The sequence below is a fragment of the Anoplolepis gracilipes genome, chromosome 4 (genome assembly GCF_047496725.1).
Source record: "Anoplolepis gracilipes chromosome 4, ASM4749672v1, whole genome shotgun sequence".
Taxonomy (NCBI): Eukaryota; Metazoa; Arthropoda; class Insecta; order Hymenoptera; family Formicidae; genus Anoplolepis; species Anoplolepis gracilipes.
In genome coordinates, this window is record NC_132973.1 from 11157477 (window position 1) to 11183390 (window position 25914).

The 25914-nt window shown below is 33.7% G+C and overlaps 1 protein-coding gene across 5 annotated transcripts; it reads left to right on the forward strand.

The window, feature by feature from the left end:
- On the forward strand, positions 1–25891 carry LOC140665295 (uncharacterized). 5 transcript variants are annotated; one of them, XM_072891223.1, is made up of 7 exons: positions 31–367; positions 783–955; positions 18501–18561; positions 21546–21617; positions 24663–24802; positions 24868–25032; positions 25481–25891. In XM_072891223.1, the coding sequence occupies exons 2-7, from the start codon at positions 835–837 to the stop codon at positions 25498–25500; spliced, it is 579 nt and encodes a 192-aa protein (XP_072747324.1). In that variant the 5' UTR covers positions 31–367; positions 783–834; the 3' UTR covers positions 25501–25891. The 5 variants fall into 5 exon arrangements, with proteins under 5 accessions (XP_072747327.1, XP_072747324.1, XP_072747322.1 ...); XM_072891221.1 differs by having other exon boundaries at positions 51–367; positions 24881–25032; XM_072891225.1 differs by lacking the exons at positions 31–367; positions 783–955 and adding an exon at positions 4968–5264 and having other exon boundaries at positions 24881–25032.
- The last annotated feature ends 23 nt before the right edge of the window (positions 25892–25914 follow it).

The following is a 25914-nucleotide window of genomic DNA, read 5'->3' on the forward strand; positions in this document are numbered from 1 at the left end:
TGGAACTGAACTTTTTTTTTATTACATGCATAAACTATTTTTGTGTATATATGTGTGTGTGTGTGTGTATACGACATATATTATTTACATAAAAAACAGTAATATAAAATGGCAAAGAAGAAAATGCATAAATCTTTATTAAATTGATAATTTGTGTATTAATCGTAATAAAAAACAATATTGTCTATTCACAAAGAGCACGGAACACGTGGTAAGGGGGTTGATAATAAATTTAAACGGTAGTGACATTTGCGCATGTTCAATGTTTTTGGCGCCACGGTGACGTTTCCCGCGACGCGCTTGCACTTTGCAGTTTCGCGTGAGCTTGCGATGGTGAAGGACGTTTGGGCGATCAGTGGAAATTTTGGTGAGTTGAAATCGAAATCAAAATTAGATCTGTGATAAAACTAATAATCGCGACAAATTTTTCTAATCTAAAACACCAAACATGTTGCAACTGTCAGCGAGAAAGTTCATTATTTGTACAGAAAGAGTAATGATAGTAAACACGTAGTACTAACAGTAAAGAATATTGTTTCTTCAAATAAAAAAATTATAAATTGTAATTTACAGTCTCTTTTGAATATCTTATTATGTGCTTTTTTTATACATAATAATTATATAATAATCCTAATAGGGAATATGTACTAGATATTAATAACTTCTCTTACGTAAAGATTTTTTTTTTCCGATGCACTTTGTGTGTAAAGGTTAAAAGACATTGTTAAAATAAATTACAAGTGATATGTATATATATATATATATTTTTTTTTTTTTCACAGAGAAACTTTGTTGAAAAGCGTAAAAAACGTGCAGCGATTTATCGTACATCTCATGATAACTCAAACCAAGGACTTTGCGAAGGATACTGTCGGCGATATGGCTACCTACGAAAGACCGAGCGATCATCATCTAAGGACGATGACAAGGATCGTCGGGGTGTGCACTGCTGTTGGTGAGTCGATAATTTATGTTATCAAATTATCATACCGTCCCGATAGAAAGATATGTATTATTAAATTATGCGGAGAAAAAGGTCCGGTAATTTAAACAAAAAATTTTAGAGAGAAGGAATAGAAAAAGAACGGTAAAAACGGTGGAGGCGAGGAGGAGAGGGATAACAATATAATAATGTTATATAAGAATATAAAAAAATTATATAAAAAAAAAAAATTTTATTTTCTCTCATTTCTGATAGGAATTTTTATCTCAAAGATTGTGACGGGATAGAAACGATCTTTTTTCTTTCTACTTTGAATGAAGGAGAAATGACTCGTGAGAAACACTCTGCTTTTCATTACCGCATGAAAGGTAATGAAAACAGCAGTCTATCTGCAAGACTCTTTACATTTGTTTAATATTAATAGATCATTATAATACAGCGGAAGACAGTAAAGCTTGATCTTTTGAACAACCTCCCTCCGCTTATTATTGTTTAAATAACCATTATTTATAAGGTTCTCAAATTATTTCTCAGGCGCATCTCTCTCTTTCTCTCTCTTCGTGAAAATTGCAGTATACGTAGCATAATAGTTTCTTTTTCTCTAAAAATATCCGAATTCAAGAGATTTGTCTGAAACAATAATGATAAAAAAGAAATATACAATCACATTAAAATAATGTTAATAATAATTAAATATATAATATTAATAAAAATATTAAGTATTAATATCAAAATAATAATTTGTTAATAATTATTTGTACATAATAATTTTTTGTATATTGCAGGTAATCTTATATTAATCTAAAAAATCTAAGCTTTTCATGGTTGTTTTATAAAAATTTATGCTTTATAAAAAAAAATGTTAAATTCAGAATTTACAAAGAACTTATAACGATCATATACATATACATATTTAAAATTAATATGTGTAATATATTTAATAAAATTAATAAAATTAAACAAATTAATATACATCTAACATTAAAATAATAATAAAATAAAATGTTTAAGTAAATAATTAAATAAAATGACACAAAAATATGCTTTAATGTATTTTCTTACGCTTATAATCGTTGCGCTGTCAAGTTTGTTACTGATGACACGTGTTTTCTTTACTTTTGATGATCTCATCCCATTCTTTTCCCACGTCGTGATAAATAATAACGAAAAATACTCTCGACAGATCCGATGGAGTTCCTGATGGTCCATTATCCTCGAATGAATGGCGGTAGATTTTTTTTTTTTTTTTTTTTTTTAGCGTCGCGTCGACGCTATCGAAACGGGTGGATGAGTCGCAACGTTGTTGCTGACTCATCTGATCCGAAACGGTTACGAGATTAATTGCCCGCGACAATCGTGCTTTGGTCGTGCCTTAATTGATAACACTCGGTGCGCTTCCCGCTTCGGCTCCAATTAGTGTGCGCGATCGGTCGAACGAGGAATCGGCGGATCACTTCCAGGCCACAACGATATCTCGATCTTGTAACAGCCCATTGACGTTTAATCAACGTGCGCAGTTTCCAGTTCCAGTGCCAAATGGCCGCGAGGGTTAGTGAATCGTTACCGGAATTCCGCAGCGCGGCTGCGGAATATATGTGTGTGCATACATACATACAGGGTGTATTTCATGTTTCCATTCCATGTTTTTGTTTTTTTTTTTTTTTTTTTTTTCGAGCGAGGGGTAGTTTGACGAATTTTCCTCTAGCGACTTGTTCCTTTTTTCGCGCTCTCTTTGTGATCGCTTTGTAAATATTGCGTCCGGTAAATATATATATCTCTCTGTTTAGCAGTTTGACGATTTGTCACCCATCCAACAAAAGTCGGCGACTCGGTTGAAAAGCACAGAGTTTTTAATTGGTCCACACGAGCGTAAAGCGAAATATATTTTACTGCGAGTAACAAACAAACGTGAATGGTATAACAAAGCGCGAAAACTATTCTAGGAATCATGTTCGCGAATTAATATAACAAAATAGAATATTTTCCTGCGATAAATTCACCGCTCGACGGGAGTGCGTATTTTTTTTTCCACATTGCGTTATAATGACGCACGCGCGACTTGCTTCACATTTTATCGATTGTCAATTTAAATTTTGTTGACGATTCGCGGTGCAGTTAGTTATAACAATTGCATAAACGACCAATAATTTATAAATAATGAAATAATATTGAAAGAGAGAAAAAGAGCGGCAGAGAGAGAGAGAAAGAGAGAGAGAGAGAGAGAGAGAGAGAGAGAGAGAGAGAGTGTATGTGTGTGTGTGATTGTGTGCGTTTAGGTATGTGTGTGGAAACAAATTCACTGGTCATTACGTTTGGTCGGCTGCGTAATAATCTGTCGACCATCGGCGTTCTGAAAATGGAAATATCGGTGAAATAAATAAAGAGCAACGCGTGTGAGGTGTGAGGTGCGAAACGGAGAGTGCAGCTGCAGTTGCAGCGCGACCACAAGCAGTATAAAACTGCTGACGGCTTCAAACAAACCGACCGTTATTTATGCCGTTTGCACGCGAGGCGCGCCCGCATTTGCAATAGCAACTTTTTCGTTTAATCCGGAAGAGACGGAGACAAAAGGAAGAATACCGCCGTTGATAACGACGCGTTCGCGCACCGGGAATTGACGCATAAATCTTTTACGGAGATATATATATATATATATATATATATATATATATTACTCTTTCATTACGTGCTGATGGATGAACGTTAGGGGCGACAAAGAACTCATGTCATCGGTTCTTTTGTCAAGGAATTCAAAATTGAAAAGGAAAGGGTAGGAAGTAGGAAGAAGGAAGAAGGGCAAGTTTGAGGGATAGAATTTTACAGGGTTGGAAAGTAACACCGTTACAGTTATTTTTTTTTTTTTTTTTGGTAACGAAGTGATGACGGAGTTACTATTTTTTTTTTTCTGTAACTGTAGCGGTGACGTAGTTACATTTTTTTAGTAATGGTAACGAATTTAACTTTAGTTACTTTTCATATATGGAACCTACCCAGGTAGCAAGCACACGACATTTTGACGTCAAAATATGGTCAGTTCGAACCAAATATGACGTGATGTAAGGACGTAAAAATGACGGATTAATGTCACAGACCGATGACGACATTTCAAGATGTTAAAAAGACGTGACTTTATGACCATTTTAGACCTATTAGTGACTTTATAATGACATATTTGATTATGAATCTTTTTCTCTAGCGTGAACTCGTACAAAATGAAAAATTCATTCACAAATATTGAATTCGTTAATGAAACTTTTCACGAGTTCACGCTAAAGGAAAAGATTCATGATCAAATCTCATGAGTTATGATCAAGTTACAGAGGAAATTCATGTTAGGGCCCTGAGGTATAAAGAATTGTGAATATCAAAATTATACACAGAATTGTTTTAACAATTTAAGATATTATAAAAAATTAAATGAGTTTTTAGTTAAAAAATAGTAATACTTGGGCGATTTATAATAATGACTTAAGAATCATGATATTATGACGTTTTTTTACAACATTATTAAGACATTACAAAAAAAGACGTTTTAAATTAGGCATTATTTGGTCACGTGACGTTATTGAACCAGAAATAACCAGTTTTTGTTAAATGACGTTAAAATGACATGTACTTGCTACCTGGATATTTATGATTTTATATTTTCTATTTTTATGATATTATATTTTCTATTTTCGTATATTTTAATCTTATCAACAGAGATTCATATAGGTTCGTATTTAGAACGTGCTAACATCTTTGTAAGCGCGTTCTGAATACGGACCATAATTATAAAAGTACAAAAAATATATCGTGTATTTGACTATAGTTATAAATTTAGTGCAAACTAAAATTTTTTATTTATACTTTGAATGTTTTAAAATTTTTTCCTTGTTATTTATGGTTTTACAAATTTAAAATAAAAAATTTTAAAAAATTTATTGATATTTTATTAATATTTTAATTATTAATTTTTTTAATAAAATATATTACAAAAATATATTTTTTATTTAATTTTTAATCTTGTTTTAACATTAAAAAAGTAATGAAAACAGTAACGAATAGTTACTTTTAATAATAAGTAACGAATAACGGTAACTATTTACTATTTTGACTCGGTAACGAGTAACGGTAACGAGTTACTTTTTAAAAGTAACTTTCTATCCCTGGAATTTTATACGTGTCTCCTCTTCCCTTTTTTCTCTAAGGATGTGTACTTTAGATAGAATCTTCTTAAATCATACGCGCATTAAAACGCGGATAAAGTCGTGACAGTGATGGTGAAGACAGCAATTCTGATTCAATTAAAATTTATAAAATTTTCAAAATCGAATGACAGGTATGTAAGGATATAAATATCAAGCTATTTACGTACGACTAGCTATCGGCATTTCGTTATCTTGGCCGGGCGACGTTGTGGAAAAGCCGCAGTCAGTTGAGGCTTTTCGCTCCCGCGTTTTGCCGCGCGCTTCTAACTAGAAAACAACCCCCGGGCCATCGTGCTCTCCCCGTACATCCCTCTCCCCTATACTTCCTTGCACTTGCACCCTCGTTTTAGACGGCACTGTCGATAAAACACCGTTGATTTACTGTCGAAGACTTATCGCGAAATTGCGCGCTTTTACAAGAAAAGAAACGTCGATACACGGAAATAGTTCTCGATATATATATATATATATATATATATATATATATATAAATATAAACACCGTTATTCTGTTGATAGAACACAAAAAATTAGCTCGTCTGAAAAATTTCCAAAGTAATCCCTTATTTCTTTCGCGCAGATCGAATCCTCTTAAGCCACACGTTAATTAAAACAATAAACCTTCTATCTGGTAGAGCAGTAGAGAGATGATCGATTCACCGCGATGGAATTTATAGAATTTCGAGCAAAGCACAAAGGTATATATAAAATATAAAGCGAGACTGAATTTTCGGACGATCGAGAATTTTTGGTGAAATCAGTCGCGCGTAATATCTACTTTTAGTTCTCGTGGAAATACATTGTATATTTGATGTAGATACACCGTGAACTCTTATATAGGGATGCTCCGGAGAACCGGGTAACATATCACGTACTCGAATCGTCGTTGTCGAAGATCGAAATCGTGATAGTCGAATATATATAGTGGCTTGCGACTTGGGGCGGATGAAGAGAAACGCATTCTGTCAGCGTCGATGGTGATCCCCGTTCAACTCGACCCGAGGGGGTTGAACTTTCGATTGCCGTAACTCGGTAACGAGGATAAACTGGGTATTTTGAACACGTGAGCTCCACGAACAACTTACGAACTTTGCGCGAGTTCTTGTTATATACATATCGTACGAGTATCGTCCCGAGTTTCTTGACGAGAATTATTGCTACAATCCTGTTCTTCTTTCCGTCTTTATCGAAAAAAGAATTTTGCACGCAAGAATATCGTTCAAAAAAATGATCTTGCAACTTGAGCAAAAATTTTCTAGGTGTAAGAAATTAACTGAAACAGATAAATTATTAGCGAATACTGTGATACTGCATATATTTTGCATTTAATCAATTTAAATGACAGAGACAGAATTTATATCTGTACTATTAGTGTAATTTAGACAGAAAATTCTTCTGCGATGTCTATCTTTAAGGCCTATTGTCAAGGACAATTATATTTGTGATTAATATTTGGCAATAGGATCTAAATTTTCTAACGGTATTGCTAGAATATTGCTGCTATAAATTCTATACGTGACAAACAATATTCCAACAGATACAAAAGATAGCGATAAATTTTAATTGAGACGTCTAGAAATCTATCTACATTAGCGAAATATTTTTTTGAGTGATCGATTTCATTTTTGATGTTTTTTGGGGGGGATATTAAACTCATATTTTTTTAGATCTAAATTGTGCAATCACGTGCTCTTTCGCATGCTTTCCAGATGTGGGGTTTTAGAATTAATGAAACGTGAGGAAAAAAAGAGAGAGAGATACTCGGTAACTGGAACAAGGATTACTTCTCTATCTGCAACTGACGACCTCGATTAGACGAGCCCCGCGTGATCTCGCCATTCGTATATTTTAATTAGTTTCAGAAGTCTGTAGGTATTGTGTTGAAATCGCTGCCGCAGCATCCTGAAATTATATAAACTGCAATCAGATTAAGCCCATCGTTCTATAGCCAGCTTGTTTACAACGTAAACATCGCGCCCCTTTGATTCCTTCACAGCGCACGTGTTCACACATGACGTGTTGATTACGATTTATTTTTTAGTTTTACATATATTGGCGATATTTCTAATATTTAATATGTTAAAAAACATTTAATAACGTATATTTATCGAGGCAATTGGTCAATATTTTGTTTGGTAAATATTGCGAAGTAAATAATTTGTCAATATCCATCGACTTTTGTATAAATATGTGTTTTGACGGTGTTTTTAACATTTCCATCTCACAAATTAGTGCTCATCGAGAGATATAATTATAATTAAAACAAATCAATTAAATAAGGAGATATACATATTTAAAAAAAACTAATGTTTAAGTCTATAATAATATTGTCAAACGCGTTTAATTTTAATTCAATCGTGCTGTGAATCTCGATGAGACAAATAAACGCAATCAAACATAAACAAATACGGATTTCGGTTGGATTTGGAAGAGAGAGTTTGTCATCGTATAGAACGGAAACGTAAAATTAGGCAATTAGACACTCGGCAATAATTTACAGCCGCGCGCGCGTATCGTGCCAGTGCAGTTGCATTCGTATCGAGGCGTAAATCACCGCTAATTTGTGCACGAATCGCGATTATCCGCCACCGAGAATCAGTCGCTGATACAAATTGCATCTTTCATATCGTGCGCCATAGGAATGCGCATTATGGAATACATAATACGCGAATATCGCGCATTCGTACACTCAAAAAAATATTTTGCTAATGTAGATAGATTTCTAGATGTCTTAATTAAAATTTACCGCTATACTTTTTGTATCTGTTGAAATAGTTTTTGTCATAGAATTTTTATAACAGCAATATTCCAGTAATACTTCTAGAAAATTTAGATCCCATTGCCAAATATAATTGTCCTTGACAATAGGCCTTAAAGATAGCCATCACAGACAAATTTTCTGTCTAAATTACATTAACAGTACAGATATAAATTCTGTCTTTGTCATTTAAATTGATTAAGTGCAAAATATATGCTGTATCACAGTATTTGCTGATAATTTATCTGTTTTAGTTCATTTTATACATCTAGAAAATTTTTGTTAAAGTTGCAAGATTATTTTTTTGAATGTAGCTTTTGAAAAAAATTAATTAAATTTAACTTTATAAAATAGCGAAATTACCAAGGCAACACATTCACCAATGCTTTTTTATGTAAATATATTTTTTTCAGATTTACATAATGAATCATCGTTAAATTTCTCTTTCTCAATAAATTGATCTATTAGATGTCACAGAGTTTCTCTTTTTTTTTCTCGCACTCTACCATTTTATAAAAACCTGTATAAACCGGTAGTTTCATACCAGCGTAGATTCAAGAGGCAAGCGGAATAATATTCCGAAACTTTGCCGAAAAGTAGCATATGTGGCAGCGCGAATGCAAATATAGAAGCATGGATTTATCGCGATTCCTGCGAATGCGGTGAAGCGCATTCCGCAAAAATGACGTTAACGCGAATTTACTGCAGATGAAACATTTCATCCCCGTAATCCTTCAGTCGCCGCGAGATATTTTAAGCGATATATGGAAGCAATGCGAGAATGCTGGAAGAGCTTGATTCTTCTCCGCGCGATAAGAAACTCACGGTAGCTATACCTATACTTATTTTATGCACGGTAGCGATTTGTTAACTCTTTCTGGAAATGCAATGAAAAGCAAAATCTCATTAAAATCTTCCGCTGGCCGAATGTCTTCTTATTCTCACATCCAGATTCGATTTTAATTGTGCCTCAAATTATTTTTACACGCGTGGAAACTGCAACGAGAGCAGAATATTAATATTTTTATGAGATTTGTAGAATATTGAATTTTCTTTATATATATTCAAGATAATATGGAGAGATATAATAATGATAATAATTTATTTTAATTAGCAATTAACATATTTTCGCGGACAGCTATTCTACGTGTACCTAACGCGAGTGACGAAAATATTCTGATGAGATACATAATACTTGAAGTAATTTCACATTTACATATAAACACTTCAATTAAGAACTTTTAATATTGACAAAATCAAGAAAAACAATATCATGTGAAAAATATTTTTACATATAATTTAAAGTAAGTATACTTTATAAAGCAGAAATTTATTTTTATATTTAAATGTTTTATTTTCATTAAATTTATTTATAATTTTTATTATTTTTAAATTTAATTGTATTTAATTTAATTTTTATATTTATTATTGCTATTGAGAGGAATATATATTCAATATTGAAAATTTAACAAAAATTACATCTCTCTTTTCGATTTTGATAACTGAAAATTGACTAAACGTTGATTCGTTAGAGAATACATTCTTATCAACTTTTGCAATCATAACTTGTTTTTTTTTCACCGAAATCTCTTTTCTTTTCATTCATCGTGCGTTGTTTGTTCTCGCGCATGTATTACGAAACGTGCCACTCAATATTATTCTTATCAGTATTTCTGCCAAAGAGTTTCAGCTACTTTTATTTTTTTTTGTTTTTTTTGTTTAGAAACAATACAAACATGTCTTCAAATGAATCTAATTAATTGCCTGAACTGTTTATGCACCAAATTCAATATCCATTTCTTATAAAAATACATTCAGAAATAATCAAAATAAATCTTTCACATTTTCCTCGAAGCAGGACAATATAATATCGCACAAGGGAAGCGATGTTGAAAATATAGAGGTATAGATTGTTTTATAAATAGTTAAAATTAATTGATATCTCTCTCTCTGATGTTTTTGCCTCTATCTAGATTACGTAATTCTCTTTCTCGAGAATTTCGAATTTTAGGTCAAAGTACAATAAAAGCAGAATTCTCTCGATGACTATAGTGTGCCGCATTCCTCGATGAAATTCGTGGTTTTGAGGTTTTGGGAAGTTGGTTATGCAAGTTTTCGCGGCTAAGCGTGGAAAATTCGTGTACACATTCCATTTGCAACATGTGCGCCCCTACCTACAAAATTACACATTATCTCTGCTTAAAATATAAATATATAAATAATAACAAACACTCAAAAAAATATTTTGCTAATGTAGATAGATTTCTAGACGTCTCAATTAAAATTTACCGCTACTTTTTTGTATCTGTTAGAATATTATTTGTCACGTATAGAATTTATAGCAGCAATATTCTAACGATACCTCTAGAAAATTTAGATCCCATTGTCAGATATTAATCACAAATATAATTGTCCTTGACAATAGGCCTTAAAGATAGGCATCGCAGAAAAATTTTCTGTCTAAATTATACTAATAGTACAGATATAAATTCTGTCTTTGTCATTTAAATTGATCAAGTGCAAAATATATGCAGTATTATATTACAGTATTTTCTAATAATTTATCTGTTTCAGTTCATTTTTTACACCTAGAAAATTTTTGTTAAAGTTGCAAGATTATTTTTTTGAATGTAGCTTTTGAAAAAAATTAATTAAATTTAACTTTATAAAATAGCGAAATTACCAAGGCAACACATTCACCAATGCTTTTTTATGTAAATATATTTTTTTCAGATTTACATAATGAATCATCGTTAAATTCCTCTTTCTCAATAAATTGATCTATTAGATGTCACAGAGTTTCTCTTTTTTTATTAATCACAAATATAATTGTCCTTGACAATAGACCCTAAAGATAGGCATGACAGAAAAATTTTCTATCTAAATTACACTAATAGTACAGATATAAATTCTGTCTCTGTCATTTAAATTGATTAAATGCAAAATATATGCAGTATCACAGTATTTGCTAATAATTTATCTGTTTTAGTTAATTTTTTATACCTAGAAAATTTTTGTTCAAGGTGCAAGATCATTTTTCTAAGCGAATGTTTCTTTAAACATTTATTATTTTCTATTTTATGTAGAGACAGTCGAGTACGTCACAGCTTTGTAATTACAGAAAAATTAAGTCATTTGAAAAATTTTTCGACAACTTGATATACACAAAAAGCGTACTGAGCTCTCGCTTATTTGCATATAATTTTCTATATTTTGACTTTTTATAGTCTCTACTGTTGTGCTTCGATTTTCTTACGTCGTGCTCGCATCCGCTAGCGAGGAGTTTCTGGCGTAAAGAGATAATGCCTGCCTAGGTATACTCAATGCCTTTAGAATCTTCCGTAGGGTGGTGCAACCGGTGTAAACCATATGGAAATTCGCGCGCAGCTGCAAAGTTTGCTCAGGTTGACATACTGTGAATCATAAGTTTATATCCGCGGGGACTCATTGCGGTAAAGTTTAAGGCCGTGTCGGAACGGAGAAGAACGGCTGCGGTTGGCTCCGGTTTCATCCCTTGTACCCACATGTAAGGGCACGTGTCTGCACATAAAGGTCGTCGATGATAAGACTATATTCTCTCGATGAGAGATTTGCCTTTCTTTCAGCCAAGAGGAAATATCGCCTGCTCTCGCAATTTTATAGCGAAATACGAATGGCCAAGGAACATACAACTCACATATCTTCCCAACTATCGTAATTCAGGATCGAAAAGAGTTGACATTTAATTCAAGAGATTATTTATTCAAGAATGTTGAGCTCATATACATATTTATGGAAAGCCATCTTATTCATGGAAGAGTAAATAAAGCCTTTAAATAAAACTAAAAACGATATATCAAAGCCATTTTTACGCGTTAATTTCCTTTACGAATATTGAAAACAATTTTAATTTAGCTTCATCTTAGATTCTCTAATTAGAGACACATAAATATATGCAAGTATATTTATAGGTATATTTATAGGTATGATGATTCATTCGCGAATATTATATATGTATATTATTTATATAATTTTTTTTATTAAGTTTTAATTACATAAGATATATGTTCCAATCGCGCTTTTTTTAAATTTACTACAGAAAATTAATTTTATTTGTTTTTTAGATTTAACTTTAATTTGCAATATTTTTCATGACCTACATTTGTCGGTCCAAATATAATTCAACGAAATAACGATAGCCGGGACGAGACTATGGTAAGAGGGAGGTTGGTATTTTATATTCTCGTCTACCTACATATCCTGGGTCGTTGCTTTCGAAAAAGTATTGCGAGATAAAAAAATATGACACGCATCGAAATGCTCGATGTAAAAATATTTTTATTAAGCTGTATAAAAATATCTTTATTGCGTCATGTAGAAAAATATCCAATAAGAGTGATCAAGGGTTGAAACCGAGGCGCAATAAAAAATATGAAATATATATGTGCTATATATGTGCAAGAAATATTAGAATTTTCCCATTCAATCAAAGCAATGTCTTAACGTTCGGTATACTAGATATTTATTATATTTTGTTGATTAAAAACCTGAAATGGAATTTAAAAAAAGGCAGAGTTTAATTATTGTTAGGAAAATTACGATGTATGTCGGTCGATTTGCTTTCACGAAAGTTCCGCCGAGCCAAAAATTTTCCCAGCACTTTGGAAATTAACTGCGAGTCGCTCTCTTCAATTTTAATTTCTGTGAAAGCCACATTTGTGCGCGCACGCGTATACACACACACACACACACACACACCCTCACTCATCCATACATTTATCGTGTTGTTTTGTACACTTTCCTTTTTCTTTTTTATCGCATCATCTAAAGTGTAAGCTATTGTGAACATATTCAAAATTCGCTGCCATTGAGGACTCGCGGATACGCGGCATTTTCCGTGATACATTCCATACGCGATGTATGCATGCGGTAAAGAAAAATTGTGCGACATAGTTACTGACAGTTTCGACACTCTTTAACAACATTTCGCCCGACATTCAGCTCTGTAAATAGATTTATAATGTACAAAGTAAAATGCGCATTGAGGGAAGAGGCTGAGGTACGCTTCTCAACCATAGATTTTCTCGACGACCATTTTCCCAAGATATCGTAGGAACGCGATATATTTTCCAAGGAGACCCCAGTAAGGTCGGATTCTTTCTAAGGGAGGCGCATCCATCATCTCGAGAAAGTTGTTCACCCGATTTTCTCCCACGTTTTCTTTCTACTTGTCCGCTTTATCGCGACCTCGAGGCGACGACGAGGATCGTCGTCCCTTTCGCGCGCGAGAAAGTTTTGATGCTGTTCGTCACGGTGTCGCGGGACAAATCGAATCGTCGCGATGGAAAACTCAACGAAACTCAATTTCCATCCGCGCGCTTCGTCGCCGGAAACGCGACGCCGCCGTCGCCGCCGTCGCCGCCGTCGCCGCATTCGTTCGACGAACGCATCCGCGAGATTCTCCCGACAACGAGAAGGAACGAGACAGGATTCCCTTCGATTGCCGCGGATTAAATTAATTCCCGCTGAATTTTGTACATCGAGAGATGCTTATATATATTTGTACGCTAACGATTTTTCAACGTTGTCGACTTGCAGAAGGAATAAGGAAGCGTGTCAACCGTTTAAAATTCCATTTCACTTTTTCTATCGTAAAGCCTATTAATATATAAATTGAAAAAAGTTTTAATTGATTGAAATCAATTTTGAGGAATATTTTTTTTAAATTAATTGATTAAAAATGATAGCGGAGAACTTCGTTATCCGTTTTCACCAAAACACAGAGTCTTTGTTTCCGAAACACATGTCACGTATAAAGTGATATTGCTCGGTCAAGAGGGCGGTACTTTCCAAAGTTAATTGGTCTAATTATATATTCGAGAGTAGTCCGTCTTAATTATCTCGCGCTTTCACCCTTGCAGGAAGGACACCCTTGACGACACAAGTGGGTGTCCGTGGCTAATTGCATCGCGTCTCTAATTGAATCTGAGAACGGAAATTTGAATTACCCCACTCATCGGTGGTCGCGAAAATTCACTCCGGACAAAGCGACGAGACTATAACAAAGGGAAAAAAGGAAGAAAGACACGTGAAGAAGAAATAAAAATATCGAGGAAGCTACACGATTGCATGAGATAGGAATCCGATCTATAGGCGCCAATCTGTCTTCGTTCCCGCGACAGAGGAAGAGATTAAGGGAGAAAAGGCGACCTATTGGCCACTATTCATCCTTAGGCAAGCTTTCGCGAAAGTACCATCTCCCTCTTTCGCCTTTCCTCCTCGAATTTTCCACCTTGCCACCCACCTCTCGCAACGTTTCTCACCCTTTTAGTACCTCGTCACTTTGTCGCCTCCGCGTGTAATTTTCTTTAGTGTTATGCTTTCGCTCGCATAGTGTAGTTAAATCAACGTTGGTGAAATGTCAACTTTACATCAACAAGTTCTCTGTGGTTATCGATTTTTTAATCAAATTAATCGTCGCAGCAGCACTTAGCGCGTGACTTGCTCGTGTGTGAGAAAAATATCTTCTATGTAGATGTAAGGATCTAATTTTCGAGATAACGACTAGTCAGATGGCGACCTTCTCTTGTCGGTGGGAGGATAATGGATATCCCCCGGTGAACATCTTGGAGGACAATAAAGCCCCGGAAATTTCATTCGCGACACGAACCAGCACAATCCTAGGTGACCGACTCGTGTTCTGCCAGCCGCGGAACATTCGCCCGGCGACGTCCCGCGTTGGCGAACACGCTCGAGAACCCGCATCCGCCAATCTGGCGAGTTTTCCAGACGGTCCTCGACGAAGCATGGATGCAGGCAACATTTTTTTCAAGATTTTATCTACATTCGAAAAGTCGCTCCAACCAAAAATTAAAATTATATGGAAATTATTCCTCTTCTTAAAAAAGACATATTATCTACATATTGTTGCCTCTTTTCCGAGATGCTGATTGGTTATCTCGATGTCTCGTTGTCAAGTGCGTTATTGCGACTTGCTCCGCACGTGTCGATTTGCAGCTGTCAAATTTTGACAGTTTATGTGACAACTTGTAAAAAAATTAAATTAAAGAAAAGTTAAAAAAATAGTTAAAGAAAACAAAGAAGAAAAAAAGAAAGGTACATAAATATTATATATGATGAACCTATATATAAACATTTCCCATGATATTATATGTATATTTAATATGTAATTTATATTTGTGTAATTAATAGAAAAAAGAAGAGATGAAAGAAGGAGAAGGGATATAATATTAAATAAAGAAAGAGAAAGAGAAAGAAAGAAAGAAAAAGAAAACAGGATGCTTTCTTAAAGCCAATAAATATTAAAATTAAATATTCAACAATCAATTAGCATTGCGGAAAAGAAATTTTAACGCTTAACTTTAACATACACAATAATAACCATGTAACACGATATAAACACACATAAAATAAATAGCACGCGCTTAAAATCTTCTAGTAAGATATAAAATTTAATCAAAAATTAATTATTATTATGCGCTTTCGATAGACTATTATAATACGTACATACGTCTATGCTCTTTTTCATTTTTTTTTTTTTTTTTTACATCAACTTCTGCGGAAGTGGGAATTGTCCATCCTGTAACAGCAAATTTCACCTCTTCCGGCTCTTGGTTGCTAGCTCGTAAATACGTAAAATAAGAACATATCGTGAAACGGGAAGGGCAGAGGTACCGGATAAAAAGCGTTAAATTTTGCGCAAGTATTTTCTTCTCGACGACAGCCGAAAAGATCTCAGATGCACGTGTCGTCCTGGTCGGATTTTCCTTTTATTAAACTTCACGCGACTTCGTCCTCTGAATAATACATCGCGCTCGCGTTTCCCCAAATTCGTTGTTGAACTCGCAAACATGCGCGCGCGCACATACACACACGTATACGCGACTCCTATTGTCAAGTTTCTTGGAAAATGAAAATGTAAGCCGTGGTGTTTAACATTGTTTGCAAATCGATAATTACAAAATTTCGCTTCTAGAGAGATTGAAAGCGATTCGATGTGAAAATCATATTGGATGGGATCGCGTGAATATAATATATCGAGTAATGCTTTGAATCGAATATAAAAGTTTGAGACCCATTGTGAATTAATGAATAATAAATTAATTAATATGCAAATTTAATATAAAGAAAGGCAAATAAGAACCAATGCAATCGTTGTAGCGTATGTACATATTAAAATAAATCAAGCGTAATTATAAATCAACACATAATTAATGCATAATTTAAACGCACGTTTCGGTTCTTTATTTGAATTATCTACAACGCAATTAAATAAAGAAATAGTTAGTCATAAAGTAAAATTAGTAATTAAGTCGAGAGTTGATTATTTTTGACTTTTATCGATCTGATTTAATTCTTGCTGTTTTATATTATACCATTATGTTTTATTCACGTTTATTTATACAATTTTATCCTTGACTCGAATTTATTCTTCTTTTTATATATTAAATTTAATTATTATTTCCAAAAGAGCCTTTAAACGATTATTAATTAATTAATATATAATTGACAGTTTTTTAACAGTAATTAATTTCAATGTAATTTTATCGAATCGTTTAATTTATCTGTTATATAATTATTCTCTTCAATAGCTCGATCTTGCAATTACCACGTGAGAACGCGTCACCATTAAAATTGAAACGTGACAATTTTCTTCGAATATTCTTATTGTTAACTGCATTTGTAACATGGTAGCTGAAATGAAAAGTTCTGTAATGGCGCGTAAAATTATTTTCCCGTGTGTCGGTTATTTCATTTTATAGAAACCCTTTGATCGGATCCTCTCTGCAATTAGGACCTTTCACGGACTGCTCTTTGATATCGTTCTCTTCGACTTTCTCAGAAATTGCCTCTGGTCCGGCTTAAATTGTATTCCACGCGTATCTGAAAATTCCGCGTTGACAATAGAGCTTCAGCTGAGTGTGGCGATAAAACTTGTATGCGAGAGAAACTGACTTTTTTCCAACTCCAATTTAATTAAATTTTTTTTCCATTTCAAAGTTTTTTACCGAATTGATCGAAATTGCGTTTCAACTGTCAAGGATTGGATTTTCGAAAAATTTCGGAGCGTTAAGTCGTCACAGCGATGGATTGATAGAGCACCATTTCCAGACAGGGCACTTGCGGTTATCATCGTCATATGTTCGTTTACCGTTGTTTGACAGTTTAGACATTATATGTATATATATAGATCATCCTGTGTACGAGCCAACGATATTTTCACTACAATAAATTTAAATTATTAAATTAATAATTTTTTAAGAAATAAGTTTTTTCAACGGATGGATTAAAAATTATATATTTTTTAAAATTATATTTTTTTAGAAATATATCTGTTTCTCTTGTTGAAAAATTTGGCAGGGCAATTCATTCACTACAATGTGATTGATGTGAGGCTGAGTCTCGATGAAGCATCGCCTGACATGTACATACAACGTGCATTCTCCTGAGGGCAATTACATTGATTCGAGATGATCGGCTTTGTCCCTTTGTCTATAGTAGGCGTTCAAATTGAACCACTGCTTCGCGAGAAAAAAAATCCCGTCGAAATCGAACCTATTATATTGATTTTCTGTCAAAGGGGAGTATAGTGCATTGTGCACATGATACTTGCATAGAATATGTGTGTACTCTCTTCGTAAACAATAGAATAATTTTGTACCGAGATAGCGCGGATTTAGTACAGGATCTCTCGATCGGAATCTTATCGTGTAATATTTTTATAGTACACGTATCCTTTTATAAAAAATGTATGTTCATGTCTTTCGATGCTATAATTTTCATCGTGTAATAATCTCTTTGTTTTAAGATGAAGAGCTCTTGATAGAATATGCGCACACACATTTTCGACAAGATGCAGGGAACATCTCTCTAGAACTTTTTTTTTTTCGTGTTTAAAAAATCGCGAATTGTCGTTTCTTTTTTCAACATTCATTATCATAACGAATTACATATAATAAACGGCAAAGGATTCCAACTTGCACGTTCGTCCCACACGTTTGGAATGCATGGGCGAATTTCAGAAGTGGTAATTAATGCACCGGCATGCATACGGAAGCACACGGAGAGAGAATTTATGCCGCTAAGTATCCTGCGGGAATATCGGTGTTTCTCTCTACAGAGAGAAGGTAGATGGATGGATAAAATGTTCTGAAAGAGAAAGAGAGAGAGAGAGAGAGAGAGAGAGAAAATATTTAACAAAAATTTAAATACGTATAAAATTAAAAATATTAAATTGAAATTAAATTTTTATCAACGCATGCAAAGATAATTAACTCGTGAGTCAAGAACCTCAAATAAAATTAAACAAAAATGTAATCATCTTAACAAAAAATTACTAGGTAAAAATAAAAAAGAAGACTACATGTGTATTATTATACATCATATATTTATGAAACTCGCTCAATTTATCATAGCTGAAATATTTCGCGACGATTTGTATGCGAGTTGTATCCGCGGTTATAAATTACGCGAATCTCGCGTTCGGCGTAAAATACGATCGAGGAGATCGATGCCTGCAAAATACATATCGTATAGCAGCGCGGTGAGATGGAATTCATCAGACGGGACGGGAGATGCAATCTTTTTGATCCTCTTTCTGTCTGTTGCAGTTGTATGCGGCGTCGGCGCGGATGTGGCGTACCATCGACACGTCATGGGGCTTTACGTTACGTGAGGATAATTCAACATGCGTATACCGTAATTCAATTCACGCATTATCAGCCTCCTGCGCGCGCGTTATCGCAATTTTCTGCGTCGAGATAATATTACATATTAGACCCGTGAGAAGGAAAGTGTTAGACAGGTTAATCAAAGGATGATATCGATAGGAGTAAATATTATCCCGTGAAATCAAACTCCTCGATTCTTCGAATTCTATATAGTCGAATCCTTTGAAATTATACGAAGAAGTAATTTAATTTTACAAAAGAGATTTCCGTCCATTCCTTTCAATTCGCCTGGCTCTCGCGGGGTGATTACTATTTATCCATCTGTCAGAGACAGCGACAACATTTACCGTAGTACGTTTGACGATTGTATGCTTGCAATAGTATTGTAAAGTGATTGAATTTTTCTAGAGAGCAAAGATTATTAGTTTATTATTATTATTATTATTTAATTTATGTGGCTATATTTTTTTCTCAAAATATATTTATATATTGTAAAAATACAAATGTTACGAACGCTGAGACTTTTTTCGAAATTTTCTACGATCGAAGGAATATTTCGGATAATAGAGACAACGAGATGAGAATATATAACTGAAATTTTTGAGTTTTACGCGAGATTTTACGAATGGATTTTTCCCTCGATTTTCGTTCTTATATTCTGTTACGTAAATAATAATAACAGTAGATATTCGTAATAAGAGATACTTGCGCAAGTTATTTGTGTAAACAGACCGGAGTAACGCACACCCCGCTTTTAAGGGCTAAACATGAGATTCTAATTTATCCACGGCATATCCTCCAGCTCCATTGTTCCTGGCCTTTTATGCTTTGCATACTCTCAGCTGTGCGCTTTAATTACGATTCCTGGATAAGATCCATTTTGTCGAGTACTAGTAGTATGATAATTAAGCGCGATGAACGACGGTGAAAATCTTTACGACCGTTCTTATACTTATACTTATCGGGCAATTCATGCGATTCGATCCGTCCTCGAGAAATCTAATTTAGGGCCAATTAGATTATCAGGAACGGAAGCGCGATGCTGAAACGAGATTATCTTTAAGGCAAGGTATTTATTCGGTCACGGGAAAGAAAAAGTGAACAAGTCGAAAGTCTTTCCTTATCTAACGATAAATTAAAGGTCTAATTTTCCAAACAAACTTGATAGAATTTTAATATATGCATTAGAGTCATAAATCTTTACAACTTTCTTTTTCAGTGAGTTGAAAAAAATTATAAGGTTTTTTGCTTATCCTAAAGATTCTACTAAAGCTTACTTGCATTCATAAAGAATCCATAAAGCAGAGTTTTATATACTTATATATGATATAGTTTTATTATTTACAGCTTATAAAAAACAGGAATGGGAAAGTTATTTTTAAAAAGTAACTAGTTATCGTTGTCATTACTTAAAAAGTATAACTATTCGTTACTTTTTTCGTTACCTTTTTAATGTTAAAACAAGATTAAAAATTAAATAAAAAATATACTTTTGTAATATATTTTATTGAAAAAGTTAATAATTAAAATATTAATAAGATATCAATAAATTTTTTTTAATTTTTTATTCTAAATTTGTAAAACCAAATAAATAATAAGGAAAAAATTTTAAAACACTCAAAGTATAAATAAAAAAAATTTTAGTTTGCATTAAATTTATAAATACACGATATATTGTTTGTACTCTCATAATTACGATCCGTATTCAGAACGCGCTTACAAAGATGTTAGCACGTTCTAAATACGGACCTATATGAATATCTATATTAATAATTGGAGATTGAATATATGAAAATAGAAAATATAATAATAGGTTATAATAATGTTAATTTAAATATAATAATGTCATAAATAGGTTCCATATATAAAGAGTAACGATAAAAGTAACTGTTAAATTTGTTACCGTTACTAAAAAAAATGTAACTACGTTACCGCTACAGTTACAGAAAAAAAAAAAATAGTAACGCCGTTATCACTTTGTTACCAAAAAAAAGTAACAGTAACGGCGTTTCCAACCCTGAAAAAATATTTTAAAAAATTATACACGAGATATCAGATTCCAAATAAAACTGTTTTAAATTCTGTCACATTATAGATTATCTAAAGTAGCCTTACATTATGCATACAACTATTATATCTCAATTTTTAAATTTATCTACGACGATATATTTGCGACACCCTCGTATTAAAGCACAAACGTCTGATAAAGTTCCGCATTCGAGAAAGGACGATAACTCTTAATTAGATATTCCCTTGTGTCTGCGGTCGCATTTTTCCACAGAGGCGCTAATATATATATATATATATATATATATATATATATATATATATATATACGTGTGTGTGTGTGTGTGTGTGTGTGTGTGTGTGTGTGTGTGTGTGGGTGTGCGCAATGAACTCGAGTGCGGCGAAAAGAAATATTTTCGACATTGCTCACTGCAATTTTCCTGCTGGTATCTCACTCACTCACACTTTCAGGAAAAATATCGTGGCGAGTGGGAGAGATTGAGAGAAATGTTTTACATTTTTTACCAGCGGAGTCTCCCTCGCGTTTTACGCAAGGCAGTCGGCGCCCTTAAATCATTGATACACTGCGTGGGGCATCGTGATTCTCCCGGGATACAAATCGCCATTTCCCTTACAACCAGTCGAATCACGTTTCCGCGATATTGGCAAACATTGACATGAATTTTTCTCGTATAACGAAATTATTATTATTTATGTCCTATATCTGTGTAAAGAGCGGTGAGGTCCTTTATAGAAACTTGAAGTCCGCTGCGTGTTTTTCTTATCCCCATAACTCTCTCTTTTTCTCTTTTTCTCTCTCTCTCTCTCTCTCTCGCATCCCTTCGAAAAATTGTTGACGAAGCGAACGTATTGTTACGACGTATTCGATCCATGGAGTGCAAAGTTTCGTACCGTATATTCGGTTTCTCTTCTCTTATTGTTAGAACATTTAATTCAAACATACGTCTTGAATTACAGAGCAGCATCGGGCGTGATCTTCTTCCTCGAAGTAACTTGGGCCATCACCCTATTTGTACAGCTCTGCGTCAGGTATGTCTTGATAAAGAAATAAAAATTTCTTATATAATAACATTTTATTTTGTTACATATATATATATAGATAAGATTTTGTTTTATGTAAAAAAAAGCTTTATTGCTTTCTTTTATTTTATATTTGATTTTTTATTTATTTATGTATTCTTTCATTTTTCTCTCTCGCTAATTAATATATAAATTTATTTGTATATGATAAATATAATATATAAGAGAGATTAATAATTATATTGATAAATGAAATAAAGAGAAATGAAAGACATGTTGATATACTACGTTTCACACAAATTTAATGTAAATATCGAGATATATAACTTTGCAAATTGCCCGAAACTGGTTCGTGTATATTAGAAAGGATAAGCTGGACGGGCGTAAAGGGTTAAAAGGGCCCCGGGGAACTATCATCGAGTCCAAACTATCGCGGCAGGATAACACGGAAAAGAAGAAGCGCAAAGCCAGCCGGCAATTACCAACCAGGTCGGAAGTTTGCCCCAGTTTTCCCCGCGTTTCCCGACGAGCGGATGAGGAAACGCGGATCACCGGCAAGCACCTAGATAACGCTTTACGATGCAAAAGACGAAGCCTTTACAAGTAGTCTGTCTAAACAAGATAAATGTGTCAAACGCAAGCTTCGAAATTCCTTCTCCTCGAGATGGTTTTAATGGACAAAATTTGTGTGAAAAAAAAAAATTAATTAAGAATAAAGTTATTGTTCCGATTTGTTCCAAGATTTTATATCTTCTCGATATAATAAATATTAGTTTGAGCAAATGTTTTTCGTAATCATATCTTGATTATTGCCCGGCTGATCAGTTTCCCATCCAAGTTGCTCTCGTATCGATCAGGACGGGACGAGAGCCAATGAGAACGATGTCGCCAGCGTTCTTCGTAGCTTGGTACAACTAGTATGTGCTAGGAGAAAGTAAAAGAAGTTTTACCATCGTCCTACGGTTTTATCGTACAACTTAGCTTAGCGATCCATCGAATCGACGTTACTCCCCGACGGAAGTTTATGCTCTCGACGACGACGACGACGGTGCCATTAAAACTGCGAGTCGGAACGATCGATCACCCTACACGAGATCCACCTCCCACTCGATTGTCCCTGATCAGGATGAAAGAGATAATGTGTACGTCGCTTCGTGCAAAAAACACATTTTCAGAGGGAGATATATTTTTACACCGCAAATACATATCTTGGACGAGGATGAAAATTTGTCGGATTAATTTAGAAAATAATTCAATTAGAAATATTTGTGCTTAAGGGGTTTTCGAAAAAAGAAATTCTTCTCTCAATTATATTTTTTGAATTATTTTCTTTCGATTAATTTTGAAAGAGAAGATTTCTTTGTGTTTTCTCTCACAAAGTCGTATAAAACATGATTATCGTGCTTTCCCCCTTTCGTCATCGTCATCGTCATAGAGGATTAATCCTCTGCGAACTGTTGATTGGGCGAATTTAGCAGTGTCTGTCGTGAGTGCTAATATTGGTACGTTTCCAGACATACGCGATAATTACTATCTACCTTTACGGAAATTTCCCTGATAATTTCGAAGCTTTAGCAAGTTGCTTCCAGATAATTTCCTTCTAACTGTCAGTATGCTTACTGCGAATATTTCCATGAAATTACATTACAAAGGACATCGCTATTGCATATATTTAAGTCAAAGTGTTAATGTAGGTACAATAATTTTATATACATATATATATATATATATATATATATATATATATAAATATATATATATATATATATATATATATATATATATAATATATATACAAGGTGTCCGATAATTGGTGAAAAATCTGTTAATGGCAGATTTTTCCTCAGCGAAAATATCGAGAGATTTCATCATTTTTTGCAAGTTTCCAATTTTTATCATTATACATCTTTGTAATGAAGCCTTAAATTAAAATTCTATTATAGTAAACTCTATCTGAAATTAACTGATGAATGTAGTTTTGATAATTGTTTAACTTCAAAAAGTTTAATTTGCGAAAAGCGCCTTTTTTCAATTGTTTATAACTCGGAAATTATTGATGCCTCGACATTTTCGCTGAGGAAAAATCGTCTCTAAATCATCTCAAGAACCTGTCATTAGCAGGTTTTTCACCAATTATCCAACACCCTGCATATATATATGGGTAAATAAAAATAAAACTTGGACTTGAACGCCTACAAAAATTTGACACTCTTTTAAAAAATTGAGCTTTTATGTGAAAAGATAGATTTTATATACAGAAAGCTAATAAAGACACATAATTAAGAGAATATAATATAAAAAAAAACTTGTTGCACTTGTGATATATCGACAACAAATTGAGTTTTTGTTTTGAAGTAAAATCTTCTCTTCACAAAGACAAGATTAAATTTATTAATCTTGGAATGAGCGATGAAAGTATCCGACGCGAGAAGTTGAGTTGATGAAGAAATTATTTTGCTATTCCACTCCTTTAAAAAGAAGGAAGAAATTGAATGAAAATTGATGAAGCTATAACAAGGATTAAAGCTGATTGTTCGTCCGCGATTCAATAGAACGTCGCGTCGTTCTCATAAAAGTTTGTTTATCGAATTTAAATCGGATAATCCCTCTAACTCTTGCGCACAAATCGGAGCTTATGTAAATATTTTTACATTGTTTGCAAATATTAACTCTTTGGTAGAATATGCACATTTCATTTTTGACGGTAATTATTCATATTAATAATAATTATAAATTATTACAAATAAAATTAAAAATAGCTTTAAATTAATTTGACATTTGATATATAATTTTATATATATATATATATATATAATTAAAATAAAGCTCTTTGTGTAAGAATGAAAAAAAATTATTTACAATATATTAATTAATTTAAATAAGTATAGCATATATGAATTAATTAATTTATAATTTTTTTTAATACACGACACATTATTATTCTCTCTCTCTCTCTCTCTCTCTCTCTCTCTTGCCTTCAAATATTATTTTTAATTTTGCAAACGAACGAATCTCTTCCTGTGGAAAGAAAGAATGCTTATACTTTTTTTCCAGAAACGAGGATTCTCTTTGCTCGCGTTGTTGGTCCAATGTTCTGACAAGCACGCGAGGCTGGCGAAGAGCGTTGTTATACTTACCATTGTCGTGCAGCTTGGCATGGCGCCCCAATAGACTTTGGCTGTCCTACGTTGCGGGTAAGAGGACATAGACTCCTTCAGCAATCCTCGTTGTATTTCTCTGTGTGAATTTCTCAATATAGATACGGTTTGCAGCCGGCCTGTTGGCGGTATTGTCCTTGCTGCATATTGCATCGAGCGCACTAGGACGACGAGATCCTTGCCAATCGAACACCGGGACCGATTCGGTAGGCGAAAGTCTCTTGAACTCCAGACAGGACAATTACGATCGTTTCGAAGAAGTTCTAGTGAGTATCCTCAAGATCCTTGCATATCGATTTCTTCTCGCTTCGATTCCTCTTTCCCGTTGTTGAGGTCGGAATATTGTAAAAAATTTGTCCCCAATTTTTCTTATTGTAATTTATTTATTTTCATATACAAGAAAATCTATAATATTTATAATTTAGGAATTTGTCGCTCAATTTCTTTACAGAGTCATTTCATTGTTCTGTATTTTAAAATTTGATTCCCTATAGTAAGATATTTTACATACAATTTTATAATCGATTTTTATAATTTTTTTTACAATTCTTTTGACTTTAGTATATTATATCGCTTTATTGACTTATATATATATATTGAAATTAATTCAGATTCTGTCGCAAAATGTACATTACTACAAATTTATTATTTTTCTTTATTACAATTTTTTTTTTTTTTGGAATTACATCTATCAATTATTGTCTGTTTCGCAAGGTGACGGAGGTCCTCGATGACGGCGTGTCAGGTTCAGGCCGCTGTCCCGGGGACAGCGACGGCGAGATATGACACGAGCGACGGCCCTCCTGGGCCAGCGAATCCGACGAGGACAGTGAGCTTGAACAGAGGACATGTCAAATCGCTACGTTATCTTAGTCCTTGAATCTGAGAAATCTCCGATCCGATCTGGTCCTGTGTCAATCGAAAGCAAATTATTTTGCTCGAAGCCAGAAGACGAACGTTAGAGATACTCGAGGCCGAAAGAGGCTGAAGGCCTTCTAAAGTTGTGCGAATTAAATGACCGAAAAGTCGTTTTGTATGCGAAATTTAGTCTAAAAAAAGAGGAAAAATAAAAGAAAAGAGCTTCCTGATTTTTAAATCTGCGTAAATGATCTAAACACGACACTGTAATAATGGAAGAGATGTACATT